The sequence below is a fragment of the Erpetoichthys calabaricus genome, chromosome 17 (genome assembly GCF_900747795.2).
Source record: "Erpetoichthys calabaricus chromosome 17, fErpCal1.3, whole genome shotgun sequence".
Lineage (NCBI taxonomy): Eukaryota > Metazoa > Chordata > Cladistia > Polypteriformes > Polypteridae > Erpetoichthys > Erpetoichthys calabaricus.
Genome location: NC_041410.2, coordinates 15754022 through 15776265, shown reverse-complemented (window position 1 = coordinate 15776265; position 22244 = coordinate 15754022). Strand labels below are relative to the sequence as shown.

Below are 22244 nucleotides of genomic sequence, written 5' to 3'. Positions count from 1 at the left end.
GTTTTGAAGCCATTCCAGTGTAGCTTTGACTTTACGCTTGGGGTTGTTGTCTTGACAGAAAAATAAATCTTCTCCCAAGGTGCATTGTCCTCCTGGATTTTCCCCTCACAAGCTTTCCATGACCTGCTACAGAGAAACATCCCCCCAGCCTGATGCTGCCACCACTATGCTTCACGGTGAGGATGGTGTGATTTTAATATTGTTCAGTGTAACGTGGCATTTCGTCTGTTGACCAGAAAGCTCAATTTTGGTCTCCTCAGACCTTAGAACCTTCTTCCAGCTGACTTTGCGGTCTCCCGTGTGACTTCTTCTGAGGTGTCCTATGTGAGTTTTCTCCTTGCTGATATTTCATATAGCTGCGACTGGTAAAGCAACTGGACACCGTTGTTACCAGCATAGTCCCTCAAACCTCTACCACTGTAACTTGGGACTCTCTCAGAATTCTCAGATGTCTCATGGTGGCCTATTTCACTAGACTCCTTCTTGCCCAGTCACTCAGTTTTTGTTGACAAGCCTCCTCAAGCAGACTTCCTGCTTATATACTCTTTGCATTTCTTGCTGACTGATTTAACTGGACTCCAAGAGATAACTTTAGTGACACAAATGTTTTTATGTCTCCATCCCCTGACTTGTGCTTTTCACAGAATTGTGAGGAGTGTTTCTTTTGTCTTCATTGTGTAGGTTGGGCCACCATACTGACTCACTACAAGTTGGACCTTCCACATATGGAAGCATGTACAGGTATACAACAAACCAGTAAAAACCCCAAACAGGTGATCAACCAATGGGCTGCACCAGTAAGGGTATAGCAGTGCCCCATTGAAGAGAGTGAATAATTAAGAGATCAATTATTTTGTATTTTATAGTTCTAATTACTTAATCAATTTTGTGTTTTATATTTGTAATTAATGTAGACGTTTTTACAGAGATCTGCTCTCACACTGACATTAAAGAGACTTTTTTTATGTTGGGGGTCAAAAAAGCCAAAAATAATCCACTGGGATTCAATGTTGTCTAACAAGATATTGTCAAACTACAAGAAGTGGGATTTCGGGGTGTTTTGTGCACAATTGGCTAAAACGCAGCAAGCAGAGGGCTATGGTGTGAGGAACCTTATCAGAACTGGCTGACGTTAAGAATGGTGTCCAGTAGGGTTCAGGGCTGGGGCTGCTGCTATTTTTACTTTCTCATATACAAAGTGTAGGAAAAGTATTGTAATGGTCCAAAGATTTGATATCGAGAATTTGATGAATCTCGACGTTTTAGATCTCCCTGATTTGCTTGTATATGAAGTATAGGGCAAGTATTGGAATCCTCCAAAAATTCCATTTCGAGATTTTGATGAATCTCGATGTTTTAGACCTTGTAGTCCAAAAATACCATTTTTGGAATTTGTGTGTGTGTGTGTGTATACATGATAACTTGAGTACACTTTCACTTAGGTCAACCCATACAAGTATTAGGTACAAAACATAGATTTCTATCCACTTTTGGGCTGTTTCCGTTAACCAGAGGTGGTACTTTACCTTTTTGTTTGTGCGGCTGCAGAGTCTGATTTATTCATCTTTTATAATAATTATTCAATATATTGTTAATTTGATTTGTTGTTGATGGTTCTTTAGTGTACATAATATAAAAATATAATCATTGTCTGGCGGTTTACTCCTCAAATATCCATCCCCATATCTGAGTATACGAGAAGGTCGGGGGAGACCACTCCCAATTTTTTTTTTTTTTTTTTTTTTTTTTTTTATAAATCTATTCCTATCCAAAATTATTTATATATAAATAACAAGCTGGTTAAGTTTGCAGATGATGCCAAGATAGGTGGACTGGCAGATAATGTCGAATCTGTTGAATCATTACAATGGGACTTGACACTATCAACTGCCAGACAGCATTCAGAAGCCGTTGAAAAAGCTAAAACAATGTCAGGTTATACAGTGCCTGATGTAAAGAGTACAAGTCTCAAGCTTTATAAGCCCTCCTCTGAAGTATTGTGTACAATTTTGGTCTCCAGGCTTCAAAAAAAAAAACCCAGCAGTGCTAGAAAGTCCAGAGAAGATCGACTTGGCTGATTCCTCATAACTCCTCTCCTGTAGTCCGTCCATCCATCCATTATCTAACCTCCTATATCCTAACTACAGGGTCACGGGGGGTCTGCTTGTGCCAAACCCAACCAACACAAGGCCGGAAACAAACCCCTGGCAGGGTACCAGCCCACCTTAGGGCGCACACACACACACACACACACTCTAGGGATAATTTAGGATCGCCAATGCACCTAACCTGCATGTCTTTGGACTGTGGGAGGAAACCAGAGCACCCGGAAGAAACCCACACAGACACGGGGAGTACATGCAAACTCCACACAGGGAGGACCCGAGAAGCAATTAAGATTAAAAGAGCTGAGCCTTTTCAGTTTGAGCAAAAGGAGATCAAGTGGAGATGCGACTGTTTAACATTATGAAGGGAATTAGTCCAGTGGATCCAGACGGTGACTTTAAAATGAGTTCATCAAGAACACTGGGACACAGCTGGAGACATGTGAATGGGGAATTTTTTTTTTTCTTTTATACAGAGAACCATAAAGTAGTGCGGTGGACAGTAGAACTTTAAGGACCTTCAGAACTCAACTTGATGTTAGATGATTTAAGTGGATACGACTGGTGAGCTTTGTTGGGCTGAATGGTCTGTTCTCGTCCATATTATTCTAATAAAATGTCAAAACTTCCAATGGGTGAATACTTTTTTTAGGTACTGTATCTGTTTGGTTTGATTAACTTGATGAAACCATTACTTTTCAATATCTGCTAACACCAGTCATTCCGGGGAGTTTACAATGGACAACATTTTATAAAGAAGAGGAGACTATGTAGTCCATCGGGTATGTTTAGCTATTAGCCAATTCTTCTGGTGTCTCATCCAGCCACTGACAAATTTGCAAACCTGTCCATGTTTTTATTCAATTCCTGTCCTGCTGGAAAAAATGAGAGGGCCATATTGCCCATGTTCTAGCTACCTGTGCATATTATTTGTATTATTATTTTATCTTTGCACTGTAGATATGTGATGCTTCATGTGGATAAGATGGCTCCAAATCCACACAGTCATTTTCTTTTAACTTGGTGTCTTCCATGGATTCCTGCCTTGAGAACAGTGCTGTCAGGGTAGGCTCTAGGGTTCTTCTGGTCACCTAAAGTTCACTGCCCTGTGTTAATGGTTCTTTGAGCCCAGGAAGGATCTGGTTACCTTTCGATCAAATTCTTTACAGTTATTGTGTGTTTTTCTGTGTTTATGATTTTCAGGATTATTTTGGTGCCTTGCCCCTGTTTAGGTTGGGTTTTGTGTTGTTAGGTTTTTCACAATTCCTTACTATAGTCTTATTATATTGTACTAGCCAACGCCCGCCGTAGCATATGGCGGTGTAAGAATAGGAACGGAAAACGGTGAGAAAGGAATTCAGAAATCAAGAAGAAATAAATACTTCTTGAAAGACGCAGTGTGCATGTAGAACATCCGGCCAAGCAGGATTACATGTGAAAGTGATAGATAAATCGGGCTTTCCGAATGTATGTACCATGGCATGGCATGGCATCCCGATAGTTTTGTTGCATGTATCTTGGACTTCCTGGAAATGTGAACGGTAATATGATCATTTTGCCTACACGAACGTTATTTTCAGCATTTGCTTGCAGTGCGTCTGATAGTTCGATGCGCAGATCTTGTTGATGTAATCTGAGATAGTTGAGACGCGCACCCTCTGTTTTAACATAAGCATCTACGACGTACTGGAGTGCAAAATACTAAATGTATTCCTCATTGCTAATCTGTATGCGTAAAATTGCCATTGAGTAAGCCTTATTCGCTTGGTGGTTCTTTTATCGGGAACATGTTGTCAATCTTTGTGCCAGCCAATGTCTCCATAAGGGAATAAAAGTGAGTAAACCATAGGATCGCGATTCATATTGAGCGTGGAAATCTGTTTACAGGAGTTGCCTATGGGATAGATGCAAATGTCCCTTTCGGCAGACGTTTTGCCATCTTCTCCGACGAAAATCGCTGCAACATCGGTGTGACATGTCGGGGCATTGTATCGTCGTAAATCCTGCCTAGGGTTTTCCTTGAAAACCATTCGTACAGTTGCTGTTGGATTGGACTGAGCGATTTCATGCATGTGTTTGTATGATTTAGCGAAGGGGTTGATGGTTCTGAGCATGGAATCTAGCTGGAGAAGTACATTTTTGCTGCATGCAGAACTTGCTTTATTTTGTAAGCGTACTTTAGTAGCTTGCGCTTTGTCAAAAATATACAACTGTCCATATCCTGGAGAGGTAGAAGTGTTAGCATATAGTGGAGAGATTTGGTGATAAATTTGCCCGTGTATTTTAAAACAGTATGGTCCGTGGCCAGGATGTTGAGTTATCTGTGCACCCATGGAAGCAAACGCTAGAGAAGAGTTGTATTCTCGAATGTGTTCACGATAATTTTTAGCTTCTGATGTTTGCTGTGTAAGAAGCTGTTGTAAAGACACAGGTGGCTCCCGCAATGGTGGTAAAACTACTTTACCGTTGTGGCAGCACCTCGAGTACTTGTTGGATTACGTTCAGCAGGCCAGTATAGTGCATGACATGGAAGAGGACGAATAGGAATCGAGAAATGCCGTGTCAGCTGTGTGTGGGCGGGACCGGTTTGAAGAAGAAGAGAAATATATATGAGATTTCATATTTTTGGTCTTTCATTTTCTAATCCCTTACTTCTGCTGTTGTCCTGATTTCAGTAGGAGAGTGGTGCCCACCATTTGTTGTTATCTGAGAGGAAGGCAAGTCTGGTCCTTCTGCAGCATTTTGATGGTGACGTCCGCTGCTGTGCTTTTAGCTCCTCTCGAGTACTCGCTTGTCCGGAAATTCTTCTGGGAGTTGTGCTCTGCGCTGGTTTCTTCTTCGACTTTGCTTTAGTTAATTGTGTTCTCTTTTGGGAACCTTTGGCACGAGGGCTTTTGTGGTTTTGACGTCATCCTTTTGGTATTCATGTATTAATAGTTTTGGATCTGTTTGTTTTGGATTTAGGTTAATTAACATTTTACCAGTTTTTTGTGAGGGTTTGTATTTGCTTTCTATTTTACTCCTTTTGTTTTTAAATTTTTATTTTCTCTTTCATCATTTTAAATGTGTTATTTTTGCTTTGCTTTAGTTTACATTTTGGAGTAATGTGTTATGTTTAACTTGTTTACATTTTCTTATTTGGCTTTATTGAGATTTAGGAGTGTTCAGTTTTTTTTTTTTGTTTTTTTTAAATCACAACAATTATAAACTTTTCAAAGACTGCACAATACAATGTTGGATTTATATCATTACTGATCTACTTTTAACTAATCACATCTCCAGTGACATTTTAGGAAACTGTTTTGTCGCATTGCTCTTCTGAATGGATTTTAATGTCAAAGGGATTGAGTATCCTGCCTACTACACCACTTATAACAGACTGTCATGATCTGGACTTTGTTTTATATTTTTTCTGCCTTTCATTTGCCACTAAAAAATAATGGACGTGCCATTTGGTTTGGGGTGGGGTTTGGAGGTGAAGGAAATAATGGTCTGATCATTTTAACATTTTCAAATGAGTTATTTTTGAAATATGTCTTCCCATGGCACCATTTTGTTTTCGTTATGATCCAGGGTTACCATGCTATTACTAGACAGAACAACGGAAAATCTCTGACTCTAGACATCATTACCGCCAGGGTGTAAAGCTCAACGTCCTACACTTTCTAACTATTCAGATAGATAGATAGATACTTTATTAATCCCAATGGGAAATTCACATTTTCCAGCAGCAGCATACTGATACAATAAATAATATTAAATTAAAGAATGATAATAATGCAGGTGAAAAAAAGACAGTAACTTTGTATAATGTTAAATGTTAACGTTTACCCCCCTGGGTGGAATTGAAGAGTCGCATAGTTTGGGGGAGGAACGATCTCCTCAATCTGTCAGTGGAGCAGGACAGTGACAGCAGTCTGTCGCTGAAGCTGCTCTTCTGTCTGGAGATGACACTGTTTAATGGATGCAGTGGATTCTCCATAATTGATAGGAGCCTGCTGAGCGCCCTTCGCTCTGCCACAGATGTTAAACTGTCCAGCTCCATGCCAACAATAGAGCCTGCCTTCCTCACCAGTTTGTATTTGTATTTGTATAGTTATTCAGTATTACAGTATGGATAAATTGCAACAAACAAGAGAACCCTTTGCATTGTTACTATTTTAGCACGATAATGATCCAAAGCATACAGTCAAGACAACGCTGGAGTGGCTTTGTGACAAGTCCTCTGAGCGTCCTGAAGTCTTAAACCCAGACTTTAACCCCACAGAACAGCTGTGGAGAGACCTGAAGATGGCAGACGCTTCCCGTCAAATCTAACACATCCTTGAGAGGATCTGCGAGGAAGAACAGGATAAACTGCTCAAATCCAGGTGCGCAAAACTTTTAGAGACTTGCCTAGGAAGACGCAAAGCTGGAATTGCTGCCAAAGAGGCTTCTACAAAGTACTGGATTAGAGGTCTGAATACATCTATGAATGAGAGATTTTGGTCATTATAGCTTATTGAGTGTAAATTGATGGGCACAGATGGTAAATGTATCCATTTGAAAGTAAATCTACAACACTATAAGGTGTGCAGAAAGGGAAGAGCTCTGAATACTTTCTGAATCCACCATAAAATTCTTCTTTTTTTCACGTTTGCTCATGAAGAACTCTGGACAAGTAGTGGATTAATTTTAAAATGGGACTGGCTGACCTGTGGGCTGCTTCAAGCGATTAAAAAAAAAAAAAAAAAAATGGAGGGGAGTTTCCGTCCCCTTATTTGAAGACTGGGAGGTAACACCATTGTGTAGCAACCTTTTAACTGAGTTATCAGAGCAGGCATTTCCAAAGGGAGTTGCCTGCACCCAGACAATGATTAACAGGTTTGAAAGCAAGCAGAATTTCTGTGAGGAAACACACCCTGGTGTGGGGAGCTCCACTCGCCCTGAAGGGTCCGGCACTTTATACAGTTAACAGTCTGTATTTGGCAGCTCTTTTGTAATTTGCCCTTTTAAACAGTTATCTTTAAGGATATTTAATTCCCAGAATCTTGTTTCTTTGTGTCCTGTATATTCAGTATGAGCCTAAAAATACCAATGAAATGCATAGCAAGTGTTCAGCACTACTAGTGACCTCCTGCAGCCAAGTATGACTAAGAGAGACTGTGTGTGTGGGGAACAAAGAGGCAGTCATGAGGAGCGAGCGCCTTGGTGAGTCAGACGGTGCGGGCCACTGTGGAAGAAATTCCATGTCGAGGCCGGCATGTGGGAGACACTGTAGGTGTGTGAGATGACATGGCATTGCCTGCAGGAGGGTTGGGGGGGGGCGTGCACCGAGCCTCAAAAACCCCAGACACCGATACTGCAGACACAGTCCTTGGGTTCAAGACCAGTTCTGTTATTTACAACAAGTGTACCTTTCACAGGTTGTTTCCCTCACACCGCCGTAAAGTGTTCCATCACCCAACAGCACAAACTCTTCAGACCTCCCTGTATTTGCTCCGTTCTTATCCACTCCACCCAGGCGAGAGTTGTCCTCTCCCAACTCTAACTCCTAACCCAGGCTTCTTCCGGTGCTTTAATCTGTTACCTCCAGGAAACCTTTCTAGATCAGGCAGGACCCCAGATGGTTTCGTTCCGAACCTTGAAGCTTTCTACAGGCTTGTTGGATTGTTTTTTTGGCCCATGACGATGACTGGCTTACAAGCCAATGCTGGCTCCCAAGAGCCATTCTCTGGGGGAACTATCTGATGAGTTGGGTCTGCCGTTAGAAAGAAAGACTGGTCAGAATTGGGCGCTTCTTGTTCACATACACTCACTGGCCACTTTTATTAGGTACACCTTGCTAGTGCCGGGATGAACCCCCTTTTTGTCTTTAGAACCGACATAATTCACCATGTCACAGATTCAACAAGGTGCTAGAAACAGTCCTCAGGGACTTTGATCCATATTGACACGATTGCATTAAACAGTTTCTGCGGATTCATCGGCTGCTCATTCATGATGCGAATCTCTGGTTTCACCACATTCCAAAGGTGTTCTATTGGGTTGAGATCGGCTGACTGTGGAGACCATTTGAGTCCAGCGAACTCATTATCATGTTCAAGAAAACAGTTTGAGATGATTTGAGCTTTGTGTTATGGCACATTATCCAGGTGGAAGTAGCAATCGGAAGATGCTGTCATCAAAGTGTGGACATGGTCAGCAACACTACTCAGGTAGGCTGTGGCATTTAAATGATGCTCAGTTGGTAATAAGGGGCCCAAAGTGTGCCAAGAAAATATCCTCCACGCCACTACACCACCACCAACCTGAACTATTGATACAAGGCAGAATGAATCCATGCTTTCATGTTGTTGACCCCAAATTCTGACCCTGCCATTCGAATGTTGCAGCAGAAATCCAGACTCATCAGACCAGACATTTTTCTAATCTTCTATTGTCCAGTTTTGGTGAGCCCGTGTGAATTATAGCCTCAGTTGCCTGTTCGTAGCTGTCATGAGTGGCACTCGCTGTGGTCTCTTGCTGCTGTAGCCCACCTGATTCAAGGTTGGACATGTGTGTTCAGAGATGCTCTTCTGCACACCTTGGTTGTAATGAGTGCTTATTTAAGTTCCTGTTGCTTTTCCATCAGCTCAAATCAGTCTGGCAATTATCCTCTGACCATCAACAAGGTATTTTCACCCAGAGAACTGCCAATCACTGGATATTTTGCCTTTTTCGGGCCATTCTCTGTAAATCCTAGAGATAGTTGTGTGTGAATATCCCAGTAGATGAGCAGTTTCTGAAATACTCAGACCAGCCCGTCTGGCACCAACAACCAGGCCATGATGAAAGTCACTTCAATCCCCTTTCTTCCCCACAACTTTAGCAGATCGTTTTGACAATGGCTGTGTGCCTAAATGTGTTGAGTTGCTGCCTTGTGATTGGTTGATTTAGACATTGGGGTTAACAAGCAGTTGAACAGGTGTACCTAATAAAGTGGCCAGTGAGTTTTCATACTTTAACAACAGCAGGCTTTTGGGAAGTGGGCACTTTCCAAAGTGGACTGGCTGACAGGTCAAGGATATCTCCGCTAAGCTTCAGCTCCATCATGCCTTCAAGTGCTGGAAGTAAAAAAACTGATTGATGAGGTGCTACATTCAGTCTGCTGTGGATTTTTGAGCACCAAGATGTACTAACGTTAGATTGGACAGCCAAGGGGATGTTGGGGCGGGGGGGAGATTTAGTGGTGCTCTAAGTGCCAGTATGCTATACAGCACTGAATAAGGGCACCTAGTGAGAATGATGCCGCTCTTTTTAGCTGTAAGCGGTTTCATTCTGTTAATGCACAAGTCATCTGTGATGCCAAGATGAGACTGACAAACATTGTGGCTTGCTGGCCTGGCCCAACCCATGGATCATTTATTTTGAGGCAAAGTAGCATTGGCAGAGGACTTGCTGATGGTGCTGGATGTGATGGCTGGATGTGTCAGGTGGGTGGCTGTTCTACCAGCCAATGAAAATCTGCAGCATCAAGACTGCATATGTATGAGGTTGATTAGCATGGTCCATATATGGTTGTTGGGTGGGGTGTGAGACATGTTGACAATAACATATTTACAAGATGATTGTGATTTATAAAGAGTGAATTGGGTGCAAATGTGCATACCAAGGTTTTATAAATTTGGATTTTTTTTTATTTTTGCTTATCATTTTCCTATGTTTTGAATCCACAAAACGTGTTACAAATGAGAACCCAGGAGGGCCACCATTTTCACTTCAAGCAATTCCTTATTTAGCTGCTAATGAAGTCCCATCATTTAATTCTGTGGCTTGTTCGTATTCTTATTCTTCCACACCAGCCATTTCCAAAACTGATTTATAGCTGGGGTGTCGAACTCTGGTCATGGTGGGCCACAGAGGCTGCAGGTTTTCATTCTAACCATCTTCTTCCTTAGTGACCAGTTTTTGCTGCTAATTAACTTCTTTTGCTTTTGTCCTAATTAACTCGACTCAGACCCCTTAGTTGTCTCTTTTTCCTTCATTAGCAGCCAAACAATAATGAGACACAAAACAAGCCACCGCCACAAGACCAGCTCACCTGTGCCCATCACACAATATCTGAAACTAAAGAAAGATGAAGGTCTAAGTATGGTTGATCTCTCAGGTCACCAAAACATTTTGACAGAGGTCTTAGAAAAAGCAACAGAAAAATCAACAGTTTTGGAAATGTCTGCTTTGGCAGAATGAGGGCAGCAAAACGCAGTGGAATTAAATAACGGGCTTAATTAACAGCAAGAATTGGCTTCTCATTAAGAAACTGGTTGGAGTGAAATCATTTGGAGTTTGAAGCCCCAATTTAGCTGGTCATCTGTCGGCTCGTTTCACGTCTCATTTGTATTTGGCTGCCATTTAATGAAGAAAAGAATCAATTCAGAGGACCGAATCCTTAAGAAAAGGGCTATTAAAATGAAAGGAAAAGAAGTTAATTAGCAAAAACCTGGTACCATTAGAAAGAGGGTTAGAATTAAAAACCTGTGGCCCTCAAAGCTTGGAGTTTGACACCCGTGGCCTATAGGGGAGGAGGGAAAGCTTTAGATTCGTAAAAAATTTTGATCTCCAGTAATTGACAAATCTTGACGTTTTTGAGTCCGCTGATACTGAAAACCTTGATATCTCAGTGATGGGTATGTGTCTGTCTGTCTGTGCGCCTCAGTTTCTTGAGGACGGTCTAGAGCAGTGGTCCCCAACCTTTTTGACAGCAAGGACCGCTTTATTAGATGCAAATTTTTCCACGGACCGGTCGGGGTTGGTTGGGGGGGGCAGTTTTATACACAATTTACATAACATTTCTATTATTATTAAAGTTATTAAGCAGTTCGCATACGTTTGCAATCTGAGATTTTTCTTCTTTTTTTGCATATAACAAAGACATATGCTTTACATTTGCCAATCCAACAGACTGCACATCACAAACATTAACACTGTTATCGTTTTTTTCGTGTCTGCCGTTTCTATAGGAGGGTGACAATGAGTTAACTTCCAATGGCTGTTTTTCAAATGTTGACAAGCAATAAGCAAAAGGAATCAATGAAAACCACAGACAACAAAAACAGTACGAGGAAAGTTCGAAGAAAGAGATTTTTTTACAATGTTTCTGTTTGGGGATCGTTGTGCAAACGTGCACAACTGAGCTGCGACTACAGATCTAACTGCTCTGTGGATGATTCGTTCAAGCATTTCAAGGTCACTTCATTGTAATGAAAGCATCTGTTGAATGTACTTCGTAGTAATGTGATTTCTATAGACTCGTGTCATATGGGGAAACTGTCGGGACCATAAAAATACTTTGTTGTAATACTCTCTCTCCTCTCTCTGTGCCGCTGCAAAGCCCCGCCCGCCAAGCGTTCTGAAAAGGTCTGAGTGAGTCACCGTTGCCGGCAGTTCTCTCGCGGCCCGGCTGTCAGACTGCTGTGGACCGGTAGTGGGCCGCGGACCGGGGTTTGGGGACCCCTGGTCTAGAGCTAAAACGGCTGAACAGAAAAATACCAAAGTCGAAACTGTGATGAGATGACGATATGCCGATTAGTTTTTTGTAGCCAAATCACGTAAGAAAAAGAGGCACTCTAGAGGAACCCTCACATACTGTAATTCTGCAATTAACTATGAATTCTTCTCATCAATTGCTATCATAATGACCTATTTTATGATGCGAAAGAACAGCATCAGAGCGGTAAATTACTGAAATGTTCTAGATTGGTTCGGGTAACTTGGTTTCTAGAGTGCAAAGCCTACTGATACTCATGTCTGAATTTTAAAACTTTCTGTATTTTCATTTGATGGGTACATTAGCTGACCACACCGAGGATGAGTATAGCTATCCATCGACTCTGTTCTGACACTGGGCATACAAGTCAATATGAGTGTATCTCAGTAATTATAGGAGAGCGGTCAAATATGCTGTAACATATTGTACGTTTTTAAGTAAACCACCTTGTTTTTCAAAATTGCCGTTATTGCAGAGTGCGACTACACAAAGTCGGGTGTGATAACCTTCACTGCTTTGCCACTTTCATAATGTTTGATATCCTTTAGGTTTCTTTAGCGACTCGACCTGTGGTAGGTGTTAGTCGGTTTAGCCTTGTGATGTGAAAGCTCTTGAGGACAGCGATTTCCCCTGTTGAAGATGATGATGAGTGGCGGACTGACACACTGACATAAGCAGCTGCTTAATGGTCCTTTTGAAATGACTGTCTGTTGTCTCATTTTAGAGTTGTCTGTTAACCTCAGGAAATCCAGCTCATCGTCCACTTCATCTTCAAGGGGGATCCGTGCCCTCACCAGTCTTCACACTGCCTTCTTCCCTTTGCCAACCAGCCATGCTGTTTTCTAGCCGCTCTTTTTAAGCTGAATGCATTTAAGAGCCATTATGTACTTGCCTTTACAAAAATATAGAAACTTTGAAATACAAATTTGACACGGGAGATATGCATGAACACGATTGTATGCAAGGAGCTGGTACCCGATACACTAAGATTGGTAGCAAAATGTTGCATACAGTACAGTGGTCTTTTTTTTTCTTAGTAAATAGAGCAACTACACATTAACATATGCATGTACTCTTTACTATATATCTATCTGTTTATCATAGCTGTTAAATACATACAATATATGTATATGTTAGATACAGTATTGTAACCCTATACAGCTGGCAGCACAATTGCTTTTCCTTGGAATACACGTGGTGCATTAGGGCTGAAATAAGACCCCCCACTACACACCACAGACATGAGTACAATCAGACGTTACTTGATAAGAGTAAGTCGATAGATGCCACCAGATATACAGCCCTGATTTCTGTGCCCTGGTAGCTCCGCTGCACATGGCTAATTTGCGTGTATAATTAGCCATGTGCTGCAGCCACAATGCAAAACAAGCCTGAAAGGAGCTCTCCCACTCCCCCACTCCTCATCAGAAAATGCAGAACACACTGTGAAATAATTAACAAAAACATTTATTACTTTTTAGAAGGCGTTTCTTTCTTCTTGATGGATGAAGAAAGTGCAAGGCATCTTTACAGATTGATGGAATACAAAAAAAGACGTACCTGCTGTGTTGGAGCTGCAACTTCATACAATAGATTGAGCCCGTCCCACGTCTTTGCTTCAATGTGTATACCAGGAGTGGAACTCTTTGAGCAGAATGATCTGTTTTATTTACTTATTGTTAGTTTGCAGCCATTTATTGTATTTTATTTGTGGTATTCATTTCCTCTGCATCTTTTGTTGTTTAAGGTACAGTGGTTGGCACTGCTGCCTCACAGCTCATATCGCATACTGTATTTGGCCACAGTAATCGATCCAGCATAGTTGGCAGACTTTTTCCTAGCCCCCCCCCCCCCCCCCCAGGGACACTTAAAGACCACTGCTCCATTATAATCAACTCAAAACTAATTTAGTTCCTCCTTCACTATGGACTTTAATGCATTTCGCAGAGTTTGGTGAATATCGTGAACATTTCCACGAGTTTACCAAATTCACAGCAAAGTAGGCTCCTCAGTGTTTGCTCATCACTAGTCCACACCTCCCACTGAGCGTTCTCCAACACCTCCCTATTCTGATGACTCCTCTGAGGTGAGGTGGCCCCTTTTTATCTCGGACCCAGTAGTATTTCCAGTGCCATAGCACTACTTGGTGATGGTGGTGTGTCCAGGTAAGTTGAAAATCCTTCGAAAAACAGGGATAACTTCTACAGTTCCCCCTGGTAGCACCCATAATGCCCAGTAGGGTTGTCACATGGGGCTACAATCCCCAGCATTCCCTGCAGACAAATGCATGGGGGTATCGGCCCAGGAGTGCTACCATCTAGCATATTGGGGGAACTGAAGTGTCATGGAGGATGGTCTCCCTTAATCTATCCCCTTTATGATTCTGGCTAGAAACTCTCTCCAGTGTCCCTTCCTATTACAGTTGTTTAATTCTTCTTTGGTTTGTTAATAAAGAGCATTATTTTTTACATTCTCATCAGTTGTGTCGTGGTGACTGTTTAAAATAAGTGAAATGGAGAATAAAGGAGAAAAGAACAAGTAGACAATTGCTACACCACGTGTACGTCATATTTATGAATTGCCAAATTTTACTAGTGTAAGGAAAAATCGCAAAAGAGATTGTGAAAATTTGGGGCACCATAAGGCAAACCCCATATAGCTGCTGATAAAACAAAAAGAAAAGAAGGTGTAAGAGAGAGAGAGAGAGAGTGATGGAGACACAAACTGTTTGGGCACCCGAAGGCAAACCCCGTATAATTGAATTGGGGGAGGATGGGAAGAAACTTGTTGAACAAATGGCTTTGAGAAACATCTTTTCAGATGGGAGTCTTAACCGAGACTGACTAAAGATGGTGATGTCTTTGATTTTGAGTGGCGATAGTCTTCGCATTTGAGTACTTCTGGGCGGAAGAGGTGGGTGACGTCATCGATGTTAAAGCTGTCAATCGATGTTAAAGCTGTTAATCTTCCGGTCTGTAGAGGAGGAAGGAAAAAAGCATTAGTACACAGTGCCAGTCGGGGGTCTTGTGACTCGGAAGTGACATCACTGGTGCTGCCGGTCATCAGATCAGTCAATGAGGGAGAAGGTAGAAGCATTAGGCAATAGTGCCAACCCTCGTCTCAGGGTGGAATTACAACTTGATGACCTCGCACGTTGTCTCCCAAGTGCATGTGTGTGACACCAGTTATTTTTGCGGACCCCCTTTCCATGTATCACGGCCCCCATTTTGAGAAACACTGCACTTTTTTTTTTTTTTTCAAGGTTGTGTCGTTTACTTGGTTTTATTGTCCATTCCTTTTTTCAGTATACACCCTTGGTTTTCAGCTCAACCTTGAGGTCATCTCATGTAGTAAGCCACCAACTGTCTCAACCTCCATAATAATGTAGTGTCGCGCGTGTGCATCGGAAACAGTTTAAGGGCTCAGGTGATGATGAATATCGGCCAGGGATGTGCGCTCCATAACGCCTTTTCCTAATTCTGTAGACCTGAACATTGATGGCTTTTCCATTACAGACGTCGCATCTGGGTGTTCGCTTGGTCCCGCATATAAAAGCACCGCCATTTTGAGTAGCTGGAACAAAACCCCCATCTGAATAGACTTTCTCTTTTAACACGGCTTACACACGTTTGTTTTCTTTGCAATTGTAATTGTATGGGGTTTGTCTGTGGGTGCCCCAATACTCCTTATTGTCTCTACTTTGTTATTAAAGTAGCTTCATGTGAAGTATCTGAATTCCATAGCCATCAGATTGGCCTGGTGTAAGTGCAAGTCCAGGTGTGTATATTAGAAGTATATTAGAACACTCTAGACGAGAACAGGCCATTCAGCCCAACAAAGCTCGCCAGTCCTATCCACTTATTTCTTCCAAGAAAACATCAAGTCGAGTTTTGAAAGACGCTAACGTCTTACTGTCTACCACACTACTTGGTAGCTTATTCCAAGTGTCTATCATTCTTTGTGTAAAGAAAAACTTCCTAATGTTTGTGCGAAATTTACCCTTAACAAGTTTCCAACTGTGTCCCCGTGTTCTTGATGAACTCATTTTAAAATAACAGTCTCGATCCACTGCACTAATTCCCTTCATAATTTTAAACACTTCAATCATGTCACCTCTTAATCTTCTTTTGCTTAAACTGTAAAGGCTCAGCTCTTTTAATCGTTCCTCATAATTCAACCCCTGTAGCCCTGGAATCAGCCTAGTCGCTCTTCTCTGGACCTTTTCTAGCGCTGCTATGACCAAAACTGCACACAGTACTCAAGATGAGGCCTCACCAGTGCATTATAAAGGTTGAGCATAACCTCCTGTGACTTGTACTCCTCACATCGTGCTATATAACCTGACATTCTGTTAGCCTTCTTAATGGCTTCTGAACACTGTTGGGAAGTCGATAGCTTAGTGGTAGCTCTGAGGTTAGGGATCTGCACTGGCAATCAGAAGGTTGCCGGTTCAAATCCCGTAAATGCCAAAAGGGATTCTGCTCTGTTGGGCCCTTCAGCAAGGCCCTTAACCTGCAATTGCTGAGCGCTTTGAGTAGTGAGAAAAGCGCTATATAAATGCAAACAATTATTATTATTATTATTATAGCTTAGAGTCCACTGACTCCTAAATCCTTCTCATAAGGTGTACTCTCGATTTTTTCCGACCGCCCATTGTGTATTCAAACCTAACATTTTTACTTCCAATGTGTAATACTTTACATTTACTGACATTAAATTTCATCTGCCACAAATCTGCCCAAGCCTGTATGCTATCCAAGTCCTTCTATAATGATATAACGGATTCCAAATTATCTGCTAATCCACCTATCTTGGTATCATCTGCAAACTTAACCAGCTTGTTACTTATATTCCTGTCTAATTCCTATCTAATGAAATGTTCCTCCTTGCTCCCAGATCTTGCTGGAAAGTTGAATTAAGCTGATTTGAGAATGTTAGCGTGAAGTGTTTTTCCACCGTTTTCCTGTCAGTAATTCTCCAATAGCAGACATTTTATGATGCACAACCATCAACAGCAGCATCGCATGAATGTCTGTTCCTCAGAAATGGTTCTGTTTTATGTCACATCTTATTTTTAAAGTAATTCTTTAGAAATAAAGGAGCAGTTACTATAAAAAAAAAATAAACAAATAGATTTTCACTCTGTGCACTAAAATCAATGACGGTCTTCGCTGAATAGAGCAGAAAAGCAATCTGCGTGCACAGCGGGATATTTTTAAATCTGCAGTGTGCACAACTAAAGCCACAAGAAGCCCAATTAACAAGGAGCTGAATGAAATGCAGAAATTTGCCTTCCCAAGAACTCCGCAGAAATTACAAGCCTCAGGCGTGTGTGACGGCGCTCATCTGACAAATGTGTAGACTGAGAGGCTGATGTAATCCGCGCGTCTTTGTTTCTTGAGTGATGGTGGCTTGCTGCGCCAAAATTAAATAAGCGATCCTTCTTTGATACCGTCAAGCGGTGTATCCTAAGTTAAGGCTTGCAGTTTTTATACAGTGAATACCTGTCCTATAGATTGCTCATGTTTAGCGTGTTCACAATTGTGGAAAAGCAAGACCAGGAAGTCAAAAAATAATTCTGAAGATTTCTAGAGGTGGTGAGTTATGTGACCTCAAAACACTGCCAAGTCTTACCAAGATCTCCAAACTCGGCATTTCACTGTGTTGGCTTGGTCCCGTTTCCTGATCGCCTGTCTGCATTTGGTTTTGTTTTGTAGGAGGCCAGGGTTTGGATCCCTGATGCTGAAGATGTATGGAAATCGGCAAAGCTTCTTAAGGACTACAAGCAAGGTGATAAACTGCTCCGCTTGGAACTGGAAGATGGCAAGGTAAGAAGCAAGGTTGACATTAATGTCAATTTATTTGTAGAGCACATTTGAAACAACATCAGTAATGCTGTAGCCAGAGTGTTTTACATTAAAACATACAATGAACATAAATAAAATAAATAGAAATAAAGTACAATAAAATGAAATGCACCCAGTGGGGAGTAAAGAAAAAGAAGATGACCATGATTAATGGTAGCCAAGTGGCCTTGGCGCAAGTTGAGACTTCATTTAACATTCTGTATTAAATATTTAATCATTTTGTATAATTTTTTTTCACTTTTCTCACTTTTTTTTTTTTTCTATTCTGTGTTTTAATTTTTTTTTATTTCACCTTCAATATTCTATTTTAGAACAGCATGGTGGCACATGTCTACTATTGCCATCTCATAGCTCTGGTCTGATTTCTGTTGCATGTGCCCTTCAGTGTGGCATTTGTCTTGTCATGTCTGCTGTAGTCTAAAGAATTGCCACCTCTTAACTGTTTTATAGTTTCCCCGAGTGTTCCCAGTAATGGATGTGGTCCATCAGTTTCCAGGTCCTGCCTTGCTTTTGATTCTGACGAAATAGACGGCAGCTCCTGGCAACCCTGTATTCAAGTTCACAAAATAAATGAACGCATGGTTGGAATAATAACCTTTTATGTCCCCCTGTCCTCCTACTAGGTGGTGGAACACCAGTTGGATCCCAGGACCATGAATCTGCCTCATCTTCGCAACCCTGACATCTTGGTTGGTGAAAATGACCTGACGGCTCTCAGTTACCTCCATGAGCCTGCTGTCCTGCATAACCTCAAAGTGCGCTTTATAGATTCCAAGCTTATTTACACCTACTGTGGTAAATTCTTGCTTCATTTATTTGGATTGTTTGGGAGAAATCAGCCTGCTTGTTAGAACTGTTTAATGTATGGCGTGCATTTTTGGTCTTACCATCTAAACAAGACATGGCCATTGTGTTGGCTGTTCAAGAAGTGTTTGATCAATGCTGTGTTGAAAGGCGACTAGAGATAGAGCTACTCTTTATTATTGCTAGTATACTTGTTTAACAATGTGTGCATCTTGGACTCCAGTCATTCCCTGGCCATGTGGCTGGTTCAGATATTCATGATGTGTTGAATTATGGTACCCTCATGATGACCCTCCTGCTGTCCTGAGCACAGAGAGAAGCAAAAATACATGTAAATAGGTAGGCCTCAGTTAATTGGCACTTGCCATTAGCATTGACTGTAATTATAGGACGCTAGTTTGGAGCCATCTAATGGACAGGAAGCAGCCTAAAAACACATCTGGCGAGGTCAGCCATGGTTCCTATTGGTATCTGTGCTAAGCCATCACTTTTGTTAATGTCAATTTAAAACAAGTGGGAGGACAGTGGAAATCCGAATTTGATATCAAAATTAAAGGAGCAGCAAACTCAGAAGATAGTAAAAACAATTCAGAGGGAGCAGACCATCTTGAAGAGTCAGGGAACTGGATAATGTAAAAAAAAAAAAAATGTGGATGAGCAACGTCCAACATACAGGGAGCCTTAATTATAAATACACGAATGCAGAAGGTGATCTACAAAAAGGAAACTCTGGATTTTTTTAGAGGTTCATGTTGAAGAAGCTTTCACATTCCACAGGCTGTATACAGGAAAAACTTAAAAATGATGAATCTCAAAAAATAAGTATTTTTCAAGTCGCAGTTACTTCTTCACAAACATGGTATATACTGTGTATACAGTAATCCCTACTCCATCGCGGGGGTTGCGTTCCAGAGCCACCCGCGAAATAAGAAAATCCGCGAAGTAGAAACCATATGTTTATATGGTTATTTTTATATATTTTAAGCCCTTATAAACTCTCCCACACTATTATAAACATTTCACGCACAATTATACAACATAAACCCTTTGTATTCTCTTAGATATTAAGTAAGATTCGTTGAAATTATGTATGTAAACACAGTTTACATACAGTAAAACCTAAATATTATTTTAAAGATATCGAGCGTCTCCGATATCACATATGTTACAGCCATTACGACAGACAGGCCACCAGCAATAAATACGTACAATGCAAGAAAAATTGTATACAGTAAAATGTGTGTACAGTGACACTAAACTATGTACATGTAATAAGTACTGTACGTAAATAATTTATTATGGTTACTCACCAACAATGACATGACGACTTGTCCGATAACGAAGAGTTTAATTTTACTGCACTACAAAGGATAGCGTTACAGCTCTTCTAAAGGAGCCTCTTCAGGCGACTGTTTAGCACCGCCGTTGTACTTCTTCCATCACTCTTCAATCCAAATCCTTAAAGCAGATTCCATCCAGACTACTGCCTTATCACGTCCACTTGCAACTCATTTTGCGCCCTGGTTAAAGGACACTGCGGCCGTAGATCTTATATGCTTTTCCTCCTTTTTAAATAAAAAGAATCGTGGACTCATTGATGCTGTAATGGTGTCCTGCAGCGGTGTAGCTGTTTCCTTCCTTCAACATATCCAAAACTTTTACCTTTTCTGCAATCATTTGCATCTTCTGTTGGCGCTTGGACACGGCTCCTTCAGCAGTAGCAGTAACGTGCATTAATGATGAATGAGTGAGATTAGACTTCCTGGTTAATGCAGCACTCCGTCGCTGAGCCAATCAGCAGCACACAGGAACTTAACCGAAGGCTCTGATTGGGTAGCTTCTCAGCCATCCGCCAATAGCGTCCCTTGTTTGAATTCAAAGGCGTCCCTTGTTTGAATTCAAATGGGCAAATCAACTGAGGAAGCACACGTACTATAGACCGCAGACATCCGCGAAGCAGTGAAAAATCCGCGATATATATTCACATATGCTTACATTTAAAATCTGCGATGGAGTGAAGCTGCGAAAGACGAAGTGCAATATAGCGAGGGATCACTGTACTCTCATTTAAGTTCTCCTGCGGGCTTGATTTTATTGTATAATTTCTGGTATTTTATAATGTCGGTCGTACAAGTCGAATGCTGAAAACTCACACTATTGGTCCAAGAGATTACAATATGCTAACGCCCACCTGAGAGAGTAACCACGAAGCACACGGCCTTTTATTTCTATGTATTGTGCCTACGTGACCACACGGTGATACCTGAACTATTCCGAAGTGACGTTTGCACTGTTTTTTGTGTTTTTTGTATCTCATACCTGCATACACTTTTATTGTAAGAGCGTCCCTTATCTACGATGGAGCGTTTGATCAGAAGAAAATATGGAGCTGGTTTTAAATTAAACGTCATTGAAGTAGCGAAAGAAATTGGTAACTGTGCTGCTGCAACAAAATTCAATGAGTCTGAGAAACTGCTGCGAGATTGGAGGAAGCAAGAAGATGTTAAAAATAAATATTAAGGGTCATATTTTTGAACAGCCGTATAAGTCGGGATCTGATTTTTATGATCGATTTTTCGGGTTTCAAGACCCGACTTATACGCGAATATATACAGTATGCATTTTCTACACAAAATTTGTGTTTCAAAGTCTATGGGTTTCTATAAATTTAAAAAAAAAAAAAAAAAAAAATCTTGTACGATTCATAAAAAAGAGCACCACCAACTGATTTAGTTTACCATTGACTGTATGTTTAAAAAAAAAAAAAAAAAAATGTGTAAACTGGTATAGTTGGTGGGATTTTCATTCTTATTATCTTTTCTGTACAGAAGCTATCAGGATGGCAAGATGTGCCCCTTTTAAGCATTTCTGAGACATTCTCGTATCATCAGGTTTTCAGTGATAAAGTATTTAGTTGCCACTGTTGACCAGGAATGTGATGCTGTGATAGGAGTATTTCAAGGTAGTAAGAAAAAAGGTCTCAGTGCAATTATATAGCAATACATTAAACTTTACTTTTGCAATACTTTAAAATTTTTTCTGTGCAGCTTTACAGAACCAGAATGAAATGCTAAAACTTTATTTTATGTGTACTATTCTGTAGTGAAACACCAACCCAAGGCATTCTACAAATGCAGCTCCACAATAAAATTGTTTAAGTAGATTGTTGTCCTTTTAATTTGGAGTTAACGCAGGTTAAGGGATTAGTTCTGGATCACGCAGTGCTGAGCTGGTTAATGTAAGTGGCCTTTGCTTTAGCCACTGTCCATGTTGCCTTCCCACAACTGTGGGAAATTGGGTCCAGATCTGGCCTTTTTTTTTTTTTTTCTCTCCTTACAGCATAGTGATTATTAATCTTCCATAATGAATTTCTAACAGATTTTGAGTCTATACATTTCTTTTCCCTCCTATCTAAAGGTATCGTCTTGGTGGCCATCAACCCATATGAAACTTTACCCATCTATGGCACAGATATTATCAATGCTTACAGTGGACAGAACATGGGCGACATGGACCCTCATATATTTGCAGTGGCAGAAGAGGCTTATAAACAAATGGCCAGGTTTGTACAGTTGTCCTCCTGACTTCTGTTTTACAGGTGAGGCTTTAAAGGAGGCTTAGTGGGGAGTGTTGGAACATTTCTTACATGGGTACGGTAAGATGACTTCACCTATTATAAATCTCCACTGAATAATCCCACTCTGCCCTTTCTGGTATTTGGCTTGTGTTTATTGGCATCTTAGCATAAAATTGAGGGTGCATTTTAATACTAGTGTGTTTTTATTTTCTTGTATATGTTACCGGCAATGTGTAAAAACTGGCATTCTATAGAATACCTAGGCAATGTATACAATGCCCGAAATAGGACGTCAAAGTATGAAATACATCGCATTTCATACATTTCCTAGGCATTCTATACAATACCTAAACGGCAAACCGGCAGAGTGTAGAATAAGCTTA

The 22244-nt window shown here is 41.0% G+C and overlaps 1 protein-coding gene across 7 annotated transcripts in view; it reads left to right on the top strand.

The window, feature by feature from the left end:
• The window catches only part of myo5aa (myosin VAa), a 299077-nt gene that overhangs the window by 77443 nt on the left and 199390 nt on the right, over positions 1-22244 (top strand). For all 7 annotated transcript variants that reach the window (XM_051920655.1, XM_051920654.1, XM_051920651.1 and 4 more), the window contains exons 2-4: positions 17331-17441; positions 18104-18275; positions 21702-21846. In XM_051920655.1, coding sequence (XP_051776615.1) covers positions 17331-17441; positions 18104-18275; positions 21702-21846 — 428 coding nt within the window. The remainder of the gene's footprint in view (positions 1-17330; positions 17442-18103; positions 18276-21701; positions 21847-22244) is intronic.